Genomic DNA, 19,378 nt, shown 5'->3' with positions numbered 1-19,378 from the left:
AAACGATGTCGTTATAAACAGTTTTGACTGTATTTGTTTTGGAAAGAAAATGCGACAACAAACATTTTAAACATGTTAAACCCTCGAAACTTCTCAATCCGCGTCCGTAAATTACTTGAAAATATATAATACATACATACGGTCACGTCTATATCCCTTGCGGGGTAGACAGAGCCAACAGTCTTGAAAAGACTGAATGGCCACGTTCAGCTATTAAGCTTAATGATAGAATTGAGTTTCAGTTCAAATAGTGACAGGTTGCTAGCCTGCCGCCTAAAAAAAGAATCCCAAGTTTATAAGCCTATCCCTTAGTCGCCTTTTACGATATCCATGAGAAAGTGATGGAATGGTCCTATTCTTTTTTGTATGAAAATGCGACAACAAAAATTTTAAATACTATAACACTCAAAACTTTTCAATCCGCGTCCGTAAATCACTCGACAATAATTATAATTGTCAATTAAATCTGTCATCACCTTCACTTCACCATTCAGTCGGCAATCACCACTGTTACCATTTCACCTGGCGACGGACCCAATTATCTGTCTACCTTTTACCGCATACCTCCACACCATACATTGTGTTTTTAATTAAGTAAACGCTTCTTGATTGAAAGCAGTGACAACATGTGGTCATTATTTCATTTCTACATTAAAATATCTTTATTTATACCGGTTTTTATGTGAAACAAGTAACATTTTATTGAAAGTAAGTAATATGCTGCTCAAGTTCTCTTCAAGAGAAGTGCCGTGTGGTTCCCGGCACCAATAAAAAAAGAATAGGACCACTCCATCTCGTTTCCATGAAAGTTGTAAAATGCGATTACGGGATAGGCTAATAAACATGGGATTCTTCTTTTAGGCGAGGAACTAGCAACCTGTCACTAATTGTATCTCAATTCGAGGAACAATCCTAAGATTATAAGCTTATCCCTAAGTCGCCTTGTACGACATCCATAGGAAAGAGATGGAGTGGTCCTATTCTTTTTCCTATTGGTGCCGGGAACCGCACGGCACAAACAAACTATTATTAATTGATGTATTTATACATTATTTACATGAAGCATTTAGTACGACTAAATTCAAAAGTTGCCATGTGGTTCCCGGCACCTATACAAAAAGAATAGGACCACTCCATCTCTTTCCCATGGATGTCGTAAAAGGCGACAAAGGGATAGGCTTACAAACTTGGGATTCTTCTTTTAGGCGATGGACTAGCAACCTGTCACTATTCGAATCTCAATTATATCATTAAGCCAAATAGCTGAACGTGGCCATTCAGTCTTTTCAAAACTGTTGGCTCTGTCTACCCCGCAAGGGTTATAGATGTGACCATATGTATGTATGTATGTAAATTCAAAGGTAATGGCCGTGTGAAAAATAAATGGTCCTGTAACCTTCTAAAACTAGCCACAGAAGCTAACCATAGTATTTGTTTATCACAAATTGAACCTTCACTCGGAAAATCATGAACGCCATAGCAAAAAGGATAACGTCATATATTCCCGTGCCCACGTCACCCCGACATGGGTCGGCGGGGCTCCGAATAAACATGGAACTTGCATTTTGGCATCTCTATATCAGAACGAGACCTTATCTACATATAAATTTGAGTGGCAGGCGTTATTTTTGTAAATACGCTATTTCTGGATTAATCGGTATTAACGACGATCTCAAAGAAAGACTGGATAACACGCATACATATAGTAACGTCTTTATCCCTTACGGAATAAACAGAGCCAATAGTTTCGATAAGACTGAAACGTCACTTTCAGGTGTATAGCTTAACGATGGAATCGAGATTTTTAATAGACACAGGTTGCTAGCCCACTGTCTACAAGAGGAATCCCAAGGAATTATAAGCATATCCCTTAGTCGCCTTTTACGACATCCATTATGGAGTCGTTCTATTTCAAATTGCCGGGAACAACACGGCATTCTTAATAAAAACTGATTAACACATTATTATAACGAGTTTATTTGTCATGAAGTCTCTGTCACTTCAGGATAGGATTCCTCATAATCACGATCCAAGATGGGTGAGTTTTCTTTGTTAACAATAAGATTACAAATAAGTGCCATATATTTATACAATGATTAATTTACCCCTCCGTCTGACTACCTGACAAATAACTCCTGGATAGACAGATCATAGGAGAGTGATGTGATGATAGATAAGACAAGTGTGCAATGCAAGATCTCTGTTATACATATATCTTTTTGCTCGTTTGAAAGATTGGAGACATTTCTCCTAAAAATTAGCCCCTACAGGTGTAGTAACCAAGAAATTATTCTTCTTCCAAGGAAGGAGGGTTCTTCAGCAAGAGATCTAGACGTGATTATATGTATGTGTAGCGGGTGTGATGATTTGGCTCCAAGGCCAGCAAAGGATAGATCTTCGGCCAGGAATGGTCATGCTTGGAGAACCGCGGCTTATTGTATTTATGCTACAATCCGTGGAATCATTGCTTGCGCGATTTAGACTCTTCGCTGCTATTAGTTGAGCGCGTCACATTCTTCACTATGATTGGCAGATGGCGTCGTGTGATATTAGTTATGTCACCACATATGTATGTATGCTTCTTCCAAAAAATCATATTGTAAATCAGATTCCTAACTAGGTACACGCGCTGACTAAACAATAAAGTAGCTAGTTGCTATAATATGTAAAGGTATAAGAAATTTGTTCGGAGCCGGCGTAAGTTCACCCTACCTCGCCTATTACACCCGGAGGCGACTGGGGAGGAATCACTAATGTACCTGACAAATGTGCCAGAGAAAGTAACGGAAATTGCCCCTTATTTTCAAGCAAGTATCTGAAATCCTTTGTGAAAATTTTGCTACATTTCCTTTACAGTCAGGATTATATTTTAAAATTGAACCTTAGTTTAAGGATAAATTGTATGTGAGACAAAATAAACTATGTTGAATTAATGGTACTTTGGGCCACTTGGAACAAACAACCTTTGTGGCCTGTTTTTTATTAGCCAACTGTACCTATTGAATTATTACATTAATAAGAACGTCTTAACTTATCGTTATAAATAAATAAATAAATACGGGACAAATATCACAGATTGAGTTAGCCTCGAAGTAAGTTCGAAACTTGTGTTACGAGATACTCACTCAACGATACTATATTTTATAATAAATACTTATATAGATAAACATCCAAGACCCAGGTCAATCAGAAAAAGTTCTTTTCACATTATGCCCTGGCCGGGATTCGAACCCGGGACCTCCGGGGTCACAGACAAGCGTACTACCGCTGAGCCACAGAGGCCGTCAAATCGTTATATGGAAATCTCAAGAAATATTTCTTACGTCGCATCAGATGATAAGTTGCTACCGTGCAATTAGTGGCCCATAATGTTGTTAAATAAATAACTAATTTAATTCATTTTATAATTAATTGGTGAGGATACAATTATAAATGATAGTCTCACTAAATGCAAAATGATACGCTGCACTGGTTTATTTACTAAAAGCGCAATAGCTGAAGAAATCGCCTGGGAAATTTTATAATTTTGCAAATTAATTTATTTCAACTGGTTCAATAAATTTCAATGTAATAATGTAAAAAAACTTTTTCTTTATTTAGTAGTGAGTGCTAATAAATATCTAAAGCTTTGACCACACCTTCGATTATGCAAAAGCTACTAAAATTATATAATTCACGAAAAAATACTCACACGGAAAGCCAGGAGATGAAGGCCAGAGTGAACAGCGACAACACCATAGCCATGGTCCTGAAGGGGAACATCTGCGTCTCCGTCTCCGGGTCCCACCCTGGGTAGTGGATCAGCGGGGGGAGCCCCAGCAGCTTCTCCCCACCAGACAGCCGCACCACCAGGGCGACGATGTAGGCGGCGAGGGAGCCGTACGTGTTGCAGTGCCGCTTGAAGTGGACCACCATGAGGAGTTGGGGGAAGAGGATCACGTACACTAAGTCCGAGCACATCGACCTGGGGAATAAGGGTTCATGTATTCACTGAAACTAAATGATGCTACAGTGTTTATTTACGCAAGATAACGACAAGATAATCCTTTTCATTTGATGCCTTTGTCTTTAAAAATGAAGTATGATAATAAAAAATAAATTTTCTAATTATAAAGTAAATAACTAAATTTTTATTACAAAGAAAACCCAGGCTCTGGGGATGGTAGTACGCAAGGTGAGAGAGTTAACGTATTAAACAAAATGTTTAAAATACTTAATGAAAATTTTGTTTATTTAAATTTTTGTTTATTTGTTTAGACCAGTTATAACTCCCACACACAACTTAATACGGTTTCTTCTACTGCTTGGCGTTACGAGTATTCCTGATAACAAACCCAACTTCTGTGGTGAGTAGGCCGGGGCACACCTTTTTAACCATGATCCTGAAGTGGGCGATTCAGGTTTTCACACTAAGCGTCAGGTCTTAAAAAGACTGATACGCCACGTTCAGCTGTTTGGCTGAATGATAGAATTGAGATTCAAAAGTGACAGGTTGCTAGCCCATCGCCTAAAAGAAGTCGCTTTAAACGACATCCATGGAAAAGAAATGGAGTAGTCCTATTCTTTTTATTATTGGTACCGGGAACCACACGGCACTTAAAATAGAATAGAATAGATTTATTTGCAAAATTGGATACAAGGTATCACTTATTGACATCACATCGCTTAAATCTAATTATATCTACTACCGCTTCCAAAACGCATGTGTAGAAATTAATTAAATTAACTTCATCAAGTACAATTGAGAAATATCGTCTCGTTGTCGTCATATTATCTCATTCTGAAACTAGCTATTAATAACATGAAATTATACACTTACTAATGTTGTGTTTCGAAATAAATCCTTAGCGAAGGAAACGCAAGAATGAATACAAGACGGTCTCCAATCTAAACGCAGAGATAAAATTGACATCTATAAATCCTCAAGATTATTATAGTCTGAAATCGTAGATTTTAACTAACTTGCGGATTCTCGCAAAATACGCTAGGGTTGTCACCTGTTGTATAAATTGAATTTTAAACACCTATCTTAAGTTAAGTCGAGCCGTGTGGTTTCCGCCACCAACATAAAAAAGAATAGGACTGCTCCATCTTCACATTAAGTCAGTAAATAGTGTCAGGTTGCTAGCCCATCGCCTAAAAAGAATCCCAAATTTGTAAGCCTATCCCTTAGTCGCCTTTTACGACATCCATGGGAAGGAGATGGAGTGGTCCTATTCTTTTTTGTATTAGTGCCGGGATCCATACGGCGCTTTAAAAAATAATACTTTGATATTTCATTCAACAGAAATGTTTTCGTAATTTACATAATGGTAGGAAAGTTGATTCTTTGTATTTGATGACCAAACAGTCGGCATTAATAAACATGAAGTTCAACAAACAAAGGGAATAATAAATTTGAGTTTTTTCTGTTATGAATGAATATTATACTTATAATAGGTTTTCATTTCAAAGAAGATATAATTTTGGTTAGGAAATTACAAAGCGTCAGTGGTCGAATGGGTAAGGTACCCTAGGTAAGGCTTAAAATGCGTAATGCGCAGATAAACACAGGTTCGAATTCCACCTATTTCATCACATCATTCCCATACTACTGAACCGATTACGATGAAATTTGATACGTAGGTTGCTGAAGACCTAGAATAACACATAAGCTACTTTTTATACCTAAGTTCTTTCGGGATACGTTATGATAGGTTTTCCACGAAGTCGCGGGCGGCCTGTATTAAAAGAAAAATTAAAACTTAATCACAAAAAATTAAATAAACACCCCTAATTTTCAGTTACAACATCACTATGATTGCACATGCAGCGGTCACCTCTTCACTCAAGGATCCGCTTTATATTCCAACAATACTGACATAAATAAGACAAAATACACTGGATAAAATTTTCTACACAAATCGACTGATAGTTTTTGCCCCCTATAATAAGGTCTCGGGTTAAGTAAACTGGAAACGATCGCCATGTTTAATTTTGTATAAATAGCAAAAAAAAAATTGCATTTGCAATAAAGTAATAAGTCTTTTTTTGCAATAAAATATGTGTACTTGTTAACTTGCATGTAATCGTCAGTCTTTTTTTTTGTATTTAAATGTTTTTTACTTTTTTAGTTAAACTTTGAGGTTAAGGAATTGTATTGTTCTTTAAAGCAATATCGAAAATACTTCCTATATTGTTAAATGCTGCAGTGCAATTTGTAACCGCTTCTTCTGCACTGACGCTTTGACATTGGCACTTAACTTGTTTTAAGTAACTTATTGGACGTCAAGTAATGCTGTTAAACCAAAAGATATGGATTTTCCTTCATATTATGGTTGACTGGAAGAAATCCCACTCGGAATAAGTACGCCATTGTACATATTCTTCTAAATCCAATGACTGTTTTGTAAATCGTCACATTTCTTTTTATGTGCAATAAAGAGTTTACAAACAATTATTAAATTATTTTCAAGATGTCCAGTACAATGAATACAAATTTACAAATTGAATTTGGGCTTTTCACTTTTTCCTTTTCCATGAACATCAACGCGTTCAGCGCTAAAATGGTGAAACGATGGGGTCATATATGAAGTCCAGAGAACAATATATGTCAATGTATTCGGTTATAATGACCGATCGGTTACCACGACAGGATTGCGCCACGGACCACCACAACGCGATCATCTAATTCTGATAAATAGCCTCTTAATACCCTATTAGACCGTAAATGATAAACCTCGGTCAAATGCCAATTCACGATTTAGATTGGAGTATGAATTTTATGTGGTGTTAAAACTTGCGTACTATTCGTGACAGAAGGTTTTATTATTTTTATTATAAGTCTAGCTTTAATTTCGTACCGTTAAAAAAGGTGGCCTGCAGATAACTTTTTTTTTTAATTTTTTAAGAAGTATTAATAATGATAATAATTACATTTTATTCGCCCTTAAACTAAAAGAGAATCATAATAGTTCTTGAACTTTGAACTTTTGAATGTTTTTACAAGATATATAGGACATAGACAATATAGCCCTAAAGAAAAATGTTGAGGCTTAAATAGTAACTAAAACAACATACATACTTACAACATATAATCCCACCTATAGCCCTTGTGGGGTAGATAGAGCCAATAGTCTTGAAAAGACTGAAAAACCACGATCGGCTGTTTGGTTTAATGATAGAATTAAGATTCAAATAATGACAGGTTTATAGGTTAGTTATCTCATAAAAAAAAGAATTCCAAGTTTATAGCATATGCCTTAGTCGTCTTACACGACATCCATGGAAAAGAAATGGAGCGGTCATATACTTCCTCTATCGGTGCCAGGAACCACGCGCCACTAAATGAAGCAAATGTGGTGGAATATCACCTTAACCATGTAAATCGAATGCAAAGAATATAATAAGTTATTCCATAGATTCGAATTCCAAATAGCTTTCCATGCAAGCTGCAAGTCAAGGAGATCAAAAGCTCCCCTCTCCCCGCCCACACCCCCGCCCACGTATAAATGAAATAGTGCGGTTCAAAGAGGAAATAGCGAAGGAATTCATTCATTCATTCATATAATCACGTCTATATCCCTTGCGGGGTAGACAGAGCTAGCAGTCTTGAAAGACTGATAAGCCACGTTCAGCTGTTAACGATAGAATTGAAATTCAAATAGTGACAAGTTGCTAGCCCGTCGTCTAAAAGAAGAATCCCAAGTTTATAAGCCTATCCCTTAGTCGCTTTTTACGACATCCATGGGAAATAGATGGAATTGTCCTATTTGATTATATATGGGTGCCGGGAACCGGGAATTAATCGAAAAAGGAGGAATGCAGCCAATTATTGTAATACAAAGCGGGATTAGTGACTAATTGAAAGATTAAAGAAACCTCGCTTTTGTCACGTCTGGATTATAAAACTGTTAGAGGAAATCTGTTGTGCCGTGTGGTTCCCGGCACCAATAGAAAAAAGAATAGGACCACTCCATCTCTTGCCCCGTGGATGTCGTAAAAGTAGACTAATGGATAGGCTTATAAATTTTGGATTCTTCTTTTAGGCGACAGGCAACCTATCACTATTTGAATCTTAATTCTATCAATAAGCCAAACAGCTGAACGTGGCCTATCAGTTTTTTTTAATACTGTTGGCTCTGTCTACCCCGCAAGGGATACAGACGTGATTATATGTCTGTTCGATATGCGTTTTCCCAATAACCTTTACATCCCTGCTATATTCTACTAAACAAATAGTATTCCGATATACTTTGTTTGAAAAATAAAGAAAATCAAGAAAGAGCCAATATAAAATAAAATAAATAGAAAACTGTAAACAATTCAGTTGGAATTGTACGAACAACAAGCACTAAACGATAAAACGGTGTTCTTACTGCGAACCTTTTGTATATAGTGTCCATTTTACACAAAACAAGTTTTGTACATAGCTACATACATATAATCACGTCTATACCCTTTGCGGGATAGACAGAGCCAACGTCTTGAAAAGACTGAAAGGAGGCTTACAAACTTGGGATTCTTTTTTAGGCGATGGGCTAGCAAACTTTTACATACATACATATGGTCACGTCTATATCCTTTGCGGGATAGACAGAGCCAACAGTCCTGAAACGACAGATAGGCATGGTCAGCTGTTTGGCTAAATGAAGGAATTGAGATTTATATAACGACAGGTTGCTAGCCCATCGCCTAAAAGAAGAATGCCAAGTTTATAAACCAATCCCTTAGTCGCCTTTACGACGTCCATGAGAAAGAGATGGAGTAGTCCTATTCTTTTTTCTATTGGTGCCGGGAACCATACGGCACAGTTTTATTTACATTAGGGAAAATTATGTATGTCTTAACCGTGAATAATGTATAATGATGTATGAAGATGATACTAAACATAGCGCATTATCGCGTGCGTGAATTACAGAGGTACATTATATATGTAGGTAATGGTCTTAATACTGTTATTAAAGATATACATGTATAAGGAATCTATGAGCGATAATGACGTTCATTTGATTTCGCAATATTTATAACATTCCGTCTCATATCAATCAAAGTTTATTCGTTGCGTCTACCAGTGCCGTGTGGTACCCGGTAAACAATAAAAAAAGAATAGGACCACTCCTTCTCTTTCCCATGGATGTCGTAAAAGGCGACTACGGGATAGACTTATAAACTTGGGATTCTTCTTTTAGGCGACGCGACGGGCTAGCAACCTGTCATTATATGAATCATAATTAGAATTCTATCATTAGGCCAAGTAACTGAACGTCTATCAGTCTTTTCAAGACTGTTAGCTCTGTCTAACCCGCAAGGGATAAAAATAAAGACAGGTTGCTAGCTCATCGCCTAAAAAAAGAATCCCAATTATATAAGTACATCCCTTAGTCGCCTATTACAACATCCAAGGTAAAGAGATAACGTGGTGCTATTCTTTTTTATTGGTGCCGGGAACCACACGGCACATGATTATTAATTGAGTTAATAAATTCAGATTAACTTTTTATAGAAACCGCATAGCTATCCCTCGCTTTTGACTTTGTTTTCCTTGAATTCGGTTTCACTGAAAGCTATCGTTTCACGAAAAGATCGATATTAACCGAGTGCTCTTGCTGGCTAATATATTATTTACCCGTTTCTTAGTAGGTATTACCATGTTATTGCTTTTCAGTGGAAAGACATATTGTTCCTAGTACCACGTCAAGGTTAAGGAGACGAACCTTCCTTGATTCTAGGATATTAGCATGAGCAGTTCCAGGTACTTTTAAATCATTTATTGAATGAATAAATGTCTGTCATGTGGTTTCGGGCACTTTAGAATAGAACCATTTTATGGGAGAAGAAGCATTGTGTTAATTGATGGTAGGAATGCTAGAATATTAGTATAAGGGCCACCTGCAAATCTTTACTCTGGGTGAAATTTATTATGTAGTACTATTCAAAACTTAGTGCGAAATTAAAAATATTAAAATAAATGAAGGTAAGCAAAGAAAACTCCACCGCGGGTAGGACAGCTTTTGGTATTGCAAAACTGAATGTAATTTAGCAATGATATTAATCGATATTAATAAAAAGAAGAATATAACTTTAAATAGAAGTAGAAGTGCAGTGCGTGAGATTATCGCTAAGGGGTAAGTTGCGCAAAATATACTCGAGACATAAATCAACAATTTGGTTATTGATCAAGTTAGGTAATTATTATTTGACTGTTTTAGCCTTTCGTAACGCGCTTAATATTGGAATCTAATATTCCTTTTCAAAGCCTTAGACGATTACTAGCTGTAGTGAGTGTGGTTTTAAAAGGGTTCCGTATCTTAAAGAAAAGCTCTCCTGGCGCTCCAATTTAGATTAAAATTTAGATAAAGCTTTTGCTTTTGTTTATTATTATTAAACCTTGTACTTGGATCCATAATTATAATTAATCCAGGAAGCCCTGTAACAAGTTTTATACACAATTTACAGGTTACCTGGAAGAGACCGATTTTAATGGTATTAGTGATAAGGTCGCCGTTTGCTGCTATGTTTTTAGTTGCTGATTGAGAATTTTCTGTAATTTATTATGGTGGCATAAAGAGTTATTGTATTGTATTGTATGTAACTACTACTGATATAAACCAGCAAAAATAATATATTCCAAACTGCTAAGATATTCTAGTGCCTGTGACTGAGTCAACGCACAAACGAAGGTTGGTGCATCAGATTGATAGCAACACCATTCTAATTTAAACAAGCCCATTTGATGGGCGATTTGCAAGCTATGATGGACGTCGTAGCTCATTACAGCCAGGAGTTGGTTTCGCAACACACTGCGCGCGCGCACCGTTAGACCTGACGCTTGTTAGATTGAAAGTAGCGAGATGTTTTTGCCGTAAACATTACATTAGAAAGTCCATGAAGTTATCCATTACTCTCTATTTAAAAAAGACATCATAAAAATTATAATTTAGATGCTATGGAAAGCGTGAAGGAAAGTAAGAGTAGAAAAGTAATGATTAGTGAGATGGCAAATGACAGAAAAAAGTAACTTAGGTCCCGCGCTGACCCCACTGAAAGATGAGGAAACGGTAACGATAAAGAAGAAGATGCTTTGAAAAGATTTGCTTAAGGCTACTGCCTACTTGTGGGGCTCAAGTTGGAAGATCCTTCCTGAGAAAGATGTTCTCTGTCGTTAATAAATAATTTTAAAACATTCACCATATGGGGAGACCTGTCTTTGCATCAAGAGTAGGCCACACTACACCGCCACCTAACGAGTGAAAATGCCGTGTACGAAAAACCTTTTTTTGATTCACACCGCCCGCACGCCGCTCCGCTCGCTCGCTCCCTCGCTCACGCTTTGGCCTTTGCTCTTTATATTCGTGCGTACTGATACTTGTGACGTATCGTGACCGCGGCTCGTCCCGGACTGCTCTATTTGTCTTAACTGCGCACGCGCACATTATTTAGATTTAATATCTGCACGGGGTTGGGCAATGGGAAGCTATTTCTCTATAGTTGCTGCACGCATTGTGTTGAAATTACGACTAAAGATTGTACCTACTCGTATAATAATTGTTTCACAAAATACTTATGGTTACTTAATACCTACATTCAGAACATACCTATATATGGTAAAGCAATAACAAAGCTACTGCAAGGACTTTAAAAACTTATACCTATAGGTAGAGAGCCTATGGAATTGTCATCAATTAGAAACAGTTATGTTTTCGGGAAAATGAAAAAGTTATTTCCGTAGAAATTTTGCTTTCTAAAAGACTAAAATCTCAATAAATTTTCAACTAACTTAACTATCTTAATTAGGCCTTATACAGTAAAATCAACAGCTGCAAAAGTAACCAGGAATACCTTTATGACAAAACAGAGAAATGTTATCTTAGAAAAAAAATAGAACGATTCCCAAATGGAGCCAAGATATCCCGACAAGAAACATGAAATTACGGTTGAAAAAACCATTTCATAAAGTCAGTAGCGCACAAAAATACACGAATGAATTTAAATAACCGCAAAATGATGTGTGAAAGGTGAATATTTTCCATAATAACGACATTCGCGAGGAATGTGAGCCACGAGTCACGCTACTCCCGACTTGTGTATTATGAGTAACATTATTATTACAATTATTTTACTGTGCGACTTCCGGAAGAGTAGAAAAGGCTACTCTATTGACTTACGTAGGTGTTGTAAGATCCTAAATGACATGGGTATTACGTAAAATCTCTTCCCCGGGGGGAGTACAGACTGCGCGTGCCCTCTCCAAGACCCTGCATAGTTCTTAAAAGAAATGGTAGTCATAGGAATAAGGCCTAGGAATATGTAGAATTAACCATGAAAACTACAATTTCTACAATATATTCATTCATGTTTTTCCCAGTATCAAAAATTTGAAAGATAGGTTTTTAAATTTTATAGTTTATTTACGTTTAGTTTATATACGTAAACTCTTAATTTAAACAAGCAACCTGAAAAGCTTTCATTTAATCCTAAATATGGCATGATCTACCAATTTGGTGCAGCAAGTTTTGGAAGAAAGCCAAGACTTTGACAAATAACAGCAAACTTTTAACGGCAAGTTATAAAATTTAAACGAAACGAAAAAGCTAATTTCATTCATGATTTAATTTGTTTATTGTAAGAGTGTACTGCAACTAACGTCCCGGGGATATATGTACCTTGTCGACTAGATTATAAATGATTTTCTTATAGTACTATCGTAGCTCTCAGACACCTGCAATACGATGAGAACAGCATTCGTGTTATAGCACATAACATTACGTCACAACTTTCAGTTGAAAATTGTTATCAGGTGTTACGAAAAGACTTGCAATAGCTGATCACAAGAAGACAAAAGAAAGATATGAAACGGAACAATACGACGCTATTTATCACATATTCTCTCAGTTACATCTGCGAAGCTTGATAAAAGATAGTAGACTCACCAAAGGCCGTAGATGGAGGGGATGGTGAGCGCCATGACGGTGGACAGCACCCCCACCACCAGGATGGACCCGCGCATCACCCAGATGATCTCCATCTCAGACGCGTTCTGTCTGAAGATCAGCTTGTACACATTCCTGTTAGAACACACCAAAATAACTAAGATATACAGAAGTCTAACATTCAGCTGTATGGCTTTAATAATTGAGGAATTGGATTTTAATAGCGACAGATTGCTAGTAGATAGGCGACAATAAAATCCTAAGTTTATTAGTCATTATCCCTTAGTCGCAACATAAGTAACGTATATACTTAGATATTTGTTTTTCTACGCTATAAATCAATCTGAATTATTATTCTTAAAACTAATAATATTGCTCGCCGCAGAAAAGAACGAATAACCATAATAAACGTTATGAAAGTTGTAAAACTCATAATGATGAATGAGAAAATTAATAAAGAAGGAAGAATATTAAATTCATATTTAATAACCTCTGTACTTCCATCTATGAAAGGAAAATTAATAATGAAGCTCATTAATAAAGCTACTCCTTTTTCTGCCATACCATTAAAGTCTTATTTAAAGCTACCTCTTTGATAGAAAAAGGAAATGGCCATTCATTTTACTTAGCCAAACATCATTAATTGGTGTTGCTTTAAGAAAAAGGAAATGGTCTAATTAAGTCTTTACCTGACAAGCATAGAGAAAGCGCTGAGCTTACTGGAGTCAGCTAAAGACATCACGGCAGCCGACACGGCTCTATTAGAAATAACGCCTAAGAAAGTCACTAAAATTGTTATTGTTGCAAAATAAAAAGAAAATAATCTTAGTCTTTACCTGGCAAACATAGATGAAGCAATAAGCACACTTGAGTCTGCTGAAGACATAACGGCAGCCGACACGGCTCTATTAGAAATAACGCCTAAGAAAGGCACTTTAATTGTTATTGCTACAAAATAAAAAGAAATTAATCTTAGTCTTTACCTGGCAAACATAGATGAAGCAATAAGCACACTTGAGTCTGCTGAAGACATGACGGCAGCTGACACGGCTCTATTAGAAATAACGCCTAAGAAAGTCACTAAAATTGTTATTGTTGCAAAATAAAAAGAAAATAATCTTAGTCTTTACCTGGCAAACATAGATGAAGCACTAAGCACACTAGAGTCTGCTGAAGACATGACGGCAGCCGACACGGCTCCGAGACCGAAGAACGACACGATGTCTGGCGTGAGGTGCTGCAGCACCAGCGGCAGGATCATGGAAGTCTGATCGGAGGTCAGCTCCCCGTTTGGAGTCAGGGGCCCTTCGAATGCTGTCTCGTTCCAGGCTGATGGACAGAATCTAATGAGAATCTAGCAAATTCATTTGCAGACATTTTGTGAAATTATTTTGTTACAATTAAAGGTTAAGATTAGGCATTAAATAACAATGCTTTATGAAATATGTCTTATTATTTTGGTGGACCTAAGTTTAGTTAGTGCAACATTCCGAGAAATTTTACTTCCCTTGACTGCAGCAAAATTGAGCACAATCAAGAAAATCTTTACAAACAATAACTAAACTAAGATAATTGTTTTGCTATCCTGAAGATAAAATAGACAATCGTCTGAATACACTAAGATATTTGGAGTTACGAACATACAATTCATCACGATACGATAGAGACGAGAACTTAAAAGCCTCTCAATAGATAACCGTGTTGAAGAAACTTCAGAGATTACATACATATGGTCACCTCTATATCCCTTGCGGGGTAGACAGAGTAACAGTCTTGAAAAGACTGAATGGCCACGTTCAGCTATTTGGCTTAATGATAGAATTGAGAGATTACAAGTTAATAATATTACCAGTGGCTTTGGCGATGGCTCCGATGAGGACGGGCGGGATGGCCATGAATATGCAGCCGATGGCGGCCACGTACGACAGGATCTGCGCGCGACCAGCCGTCTTGCTGCTCAGCACGCGTTGGAAGTATACCTGTTCCAAATGAGAAATATTGCACAATCTTCTGGAACTGAATTATCTTGTTTTAGTCAAGTTGTAACATAACATTTACAAAGAGCAATATGGGTAGGTTGATGGCTTGTGGTCAGATTGCAAATACCTTAGTTATATAAAATAATAGAATTAATCGTTACTCACGAATTATGAGTTCCTCTGTCCGTTTTATATTTCGATAGATTCAGAATCTTTTAAAAGTCAAACTCAACTCTACGTTTAAATATTGCTTTCGGAGCTTTTGGACGTCTAAATACAATTAAACCAGTAAGATTATATCTTCCTCACCTGCCAAGGAATCCCTCCAAACACGAGCAGCAGCCCATAATCGGCGTAAAACCAATATGACCCCGGATCCACCTCGCCTATCCAGTCCACCTCCATGGAGCCCAGGGGTTTGACATGGGGGTTGGCCCAGGCGAAGGGGATGCACATCCAGAGGCCGATGAAGATGCAGAACAGCTGGATGACGTCGGTATACGCCACGGAGTACAGGCCGCCGAAGAGCGTGTAGAAGACGGCGACGCACGCGCTGAAGATGACGGATGTCCGGTGGTCCATGTCGATGATCACGGCTAGGGTCGCGCCTGCAGACAATACACTTTAGTAAGTAATGTTCATTACTTTAAATACTAACCAATTCTCTTACGGTGAGGTAAAACATCGTGAGGACAACTTCCCATTCAGGCAATACGGGTTAGGTTCCGATGCAAAGGTTGCGGAGGTCAGACGAGAGTCGATTCGAGTAACCTGACTCACCCAATCCAGGGCTGGCCCATTTTACGAATGGGACAGCGATAGTTTTTCGCGCGATAATAGCGACGTCGCGCGTGCTATACTACGGAGGTAGGAAGAAAAAGCTCTTTAAAAGAGTAGTAATACTATCCGTAACGATTACTCCCAAGATTCTAAGTGTTTTTGTTTGAAACATTAACTTCCTATTTCTGAGTAACTTTACCCGTACGTCCCGGGTAAGTTTCAGCGAACATAGCTTTTCCATTATAGTACAACTGCTATTCTACGTAGGTAAACATAATTTGCTCTTGCAAATTGGTAATCTTGTTTTATGTCTTCCCTATCGGATAATATTACCGGAGTTATAAAGTTTATACCACAAATTATCTATTAACTATAAATGTTATTATCTATACTAATCTATACTAATATTATAAAGCTGAAGAGTTTGTTTGTTTGTTTGAACGCGCTAATCGCAAGAACTATTGGTTCAAATTGAAAAAAAGGGATGGAGTGGTCCTCTTCTTTCGTGCCTGGAACCACACGGCACATTCGTTATTTTGATTTATATAAAAATTTTACATACATACTCGTATAACACTCTTATTTTGAATAGTATCGCGGCATTACATACAAACGCGGCCTCTCCTCTCCCCGAGGCTAGGCACACTAGAACAAAGAAAACTCTATATAGGCGACCTAGATCCCGGTCTAGAAGCTACCCTAGTAAATGCAACCCTCTTTTTTACCTCAGTTAATAAATATCTGTCCGTAATAGCAAATATGTCAGACCCAATGGTTGACTGTTAGATAATGCTTCCAGCATTAAGTCCGCCAATTGTGCTATACATTTGTATTCTGTGCAATGAAGTTTAAATAAATAAAATCTAAAATTGAGTAACGAATCAAGGTTTAAAATACACCCGCTTCATTTTCAGACGGCGTTGGTAATGTAACTATTGAATACGTTTGCAAAAAGCTGTGTCAATTATGATTACAATAACTTTATTATTAAAACACAGTGATTTAATTGAAATATCTTTAATACGAATTGTAGGTAGGTACGAAACATTAATTAAAAACAATTCCAATATTATATGGTGATGAATGAGTCACATTTCCAATCAGTTAGTCGCTGGAATCAGATAACTTTGTCTCGCATCGAATGGAATGGACAGACAGACTTGCAGATTGATGGATGTGATCAATATGACCTGAAATAATGGACGAATGGGGTTTCCTGTCTGATCTCAATAATTAATGATTTTCAGCATTGCATGTTACATATAAATACAAATACACAATTATCACGTTATTATACTTTACGGGGCAGACAAAGCGAAAAATTATAATACAAAACTCGAAGGCTAGGCTTATCTGAATGGAATATTGAGAGAAAATGACAGTTAGCTAGTTCATAGCCTAAAATAAGATTCTCAAGTTCAGAATATTGATTTGATACGACACATAATCTAACATTAGTGAAAATCGATTAGTTAAATAATATCCAGCCATAGATCACTGGTTAACTATTTACGGCTCGGAAATTTAAAATGAGTAACAACCGTATATACTACGAGCTAATTAGCTAATGAACTATGAAGCCTTAATGAGGACACGTATTTTATTTCTATTAAACTAAGAGTGGGTTGCACAACATAATTATAACGATAACCAGACCCTGGCAATCCGGCAAATCTCCGGTTAAACGAAATTTGTGTTGCACTATAATAATTCATAAAATGGTCATCATTATAGGTAGGTAGGTATTAGGTATTTAGTAAAGTTAATTTAGAAACTTAAAGTATAATCACAACTAAGGTATGATTCACACTACACTTGACTAAGTTTATCCACACTAATCAAGTGAGTTTGTTTGTGACATTTTCACAGTTAAACCACTGAACGGATCTGGATGATATTTTGCATACATAGAGTGTGGAGTAAGGAAGGACATAGTGTTATTGTTATTCTTGACGTTTCATCCCGGTAAAAAGTAAAAAGGTAAAAGGTATTTACTTTCCTGTATAAAAGGACTAGCTTCAATCAATATCTTTCATTCGAATACTATTTCTTCTTTGAACCCGAGAACACGAAAGAAAGACGTTTCCGAGAAATATCTTTGAAACGAAAGACTTATTGAAAAACTCATTTATAGAGCAGATGAAGTCTGAAAAGATCTTCGAATCGAGTTTCAGATCATTTGATATAAGATAAAAAACGACGCTTATTAATTAAGAACGAAACTTCGCAATTATGACGTAATAATATCTGGATTATTTGCGCTTAACACTACTAGTTCACCCAAAATGTATTCACAAAACATATTACACTTTATTGTATACTTATCATTGATAGTCCTACATAAGAAAAACAGAAACCTATAGGTCTCTAGCTACCCTTATATGTTTAATTATCCCTCTTTTTTGGCGGGGAACAATCGCATGAACTGTTTCAATACTACACTATTTACTACATAAATGATTACGAAAATAGGCAGAAACTCCATCTTTCAGTTTCGTCCATACTTCTTTCGCTTACATTCATCACGTGAATGTTTGGATTAATCCTTACTTAGTAAAACACATTACCTGAGTGAAGGTGACAGAGTTTATTTTGCTTTGAGGGGACGCGCCATAGTCTGTTAACGCCGGGATTTTATCAGCGTCCATTAAAGTAATGACAAGGTCTCAATCCCGGGCCCTTTCTATACGCAGACAAATCTTTTGGTGCGTCTGCGACTAATGAATAGGTATGCTACTTCACAGATAGGTAATAGGTACAATAAAACCGAATTTCGTCTGAGGTTTTTCTCGCCTTAGGGTACGTTCATTAGGAGACGCTTTGTACCTATATACATTTTCCTACTTATAAATACTACAGGTATTAATTGCGCACTTAAAGTTATCTTTATGTTATCTCAGGCATTTTAAATCATGTTACAATGATCATCATGATATAATGTTATATTAATAGCATTATAATTCATTTTTTACATTTTAATTAATTCTTTTATAATATCCGTTGATTTTATCAATTACACGAAAAAATTTTTTTCCACATTTCCTTCAAGTAAATCGACTCGGTGTGAACCTAGGGTGAAAAAAGCAATAGGTAGAAAAGTTACAAAATCAAAAGTAAATAATGACAAAACATTTATTTCACAGCATATTAATATTTTATTTTGAAAATGGCTCTCAAAGTAATCGTTACAGAAAATATCTTTTAAAAAATCTTCCTCCCACTTAAACGGAGGCTTTTATTGGATCGTAGGCTTGTGAAGATTAAATTTGACAGGTAGGATTTTCTAAAAGTCTGGCGTTAGAGCGAAGCCTCGGCTAAAAGCTAATATATCAATTCGTAGAGCCTCTACGAAACGCCTACGACCTGCCTACGACAAAGCTAACATATAGAGTAACAAAAGATTTGCTACGCTACGCCCACTCCTGTTGTTACTATGTAATGTCATTACTTAGGGATTTTACTTATTTCTAGTAAACTAGACATAACTATTAATTAAAGACTTCTAAAGAACATCCCACTGAAGACAAGGACTCTTATGTATCTACAGATATTTTTCTCAGGTTAGAAAGAAATCACTTCGTGTAAAAACTTAACTGATCATGGTCAAACTCCTCTCCAGTAAGGTAGGGGTATTACGAACACATCTCCGCACGGAGCTGGTAAGAATAGTAATGAGCCAGTGCGAGGCACACAACCCTCTTCCAGTGC

At 36.8% G+C, this 19,378-nt stretch overlaps 1 protein-coding gene across 1 annotated transcript in view; it reads right to left on the bottom strand.

Annotated features, from left to right (window-relative positions):
• The window catches only part of LOC106134808 (high-affinity choline transporter 1), a 32,913-nt gene that overhangs the window by 3,694 nt on the left and 9,841 nt on the right, over window positions 1-19,378 (bottom strand). The window contains exons 5-9 of the mRNA XM_060946201.1: window positions 15,200-15,498; window positions 14,761-14,890; window positions 14,042-14,240; window positions 12,912-13,046; window positions 3,692-3,964 (exon numbers count right to left, since the gene is read on the bottom strand). Of these exons, the coding sequence (XP_060802184.1) occupies window positions 3,692-3,964; window positions 12,912-13,046; window positions 14,042-14,240; window positions 14,761-14,890; window positions 15,200-15,498 (1,036 nt within the window). The remainder of the gene's footprint in view (window positions 1-3,691; window positions 3,965-12,911; window positions 13,047-14,041; window positions 14,241-14,760; window positions 14,891-15,199; window positions 15,499-19,378) is intronic.

The sequence above is a fragment of the Amyelois transitella genome, chromosome 10, assembly GCF_032362555.1.
Source record: "Amyelois transitella isolate CPQ chromosome 10, ilAmyTran1.1, whole genome shotgun sequence".
In the NCBI taxonomy this organism is placed as follows: domain Eukaryota; kingdom Metazoa; phylum Arthropoda; class Insecta; order Lepidoptera; family Pyralidae; genus Amyelois; species Amyelois transitella.
This window is presented reverse-complemented; position numbering and strand designations above follow the sequence as displayed.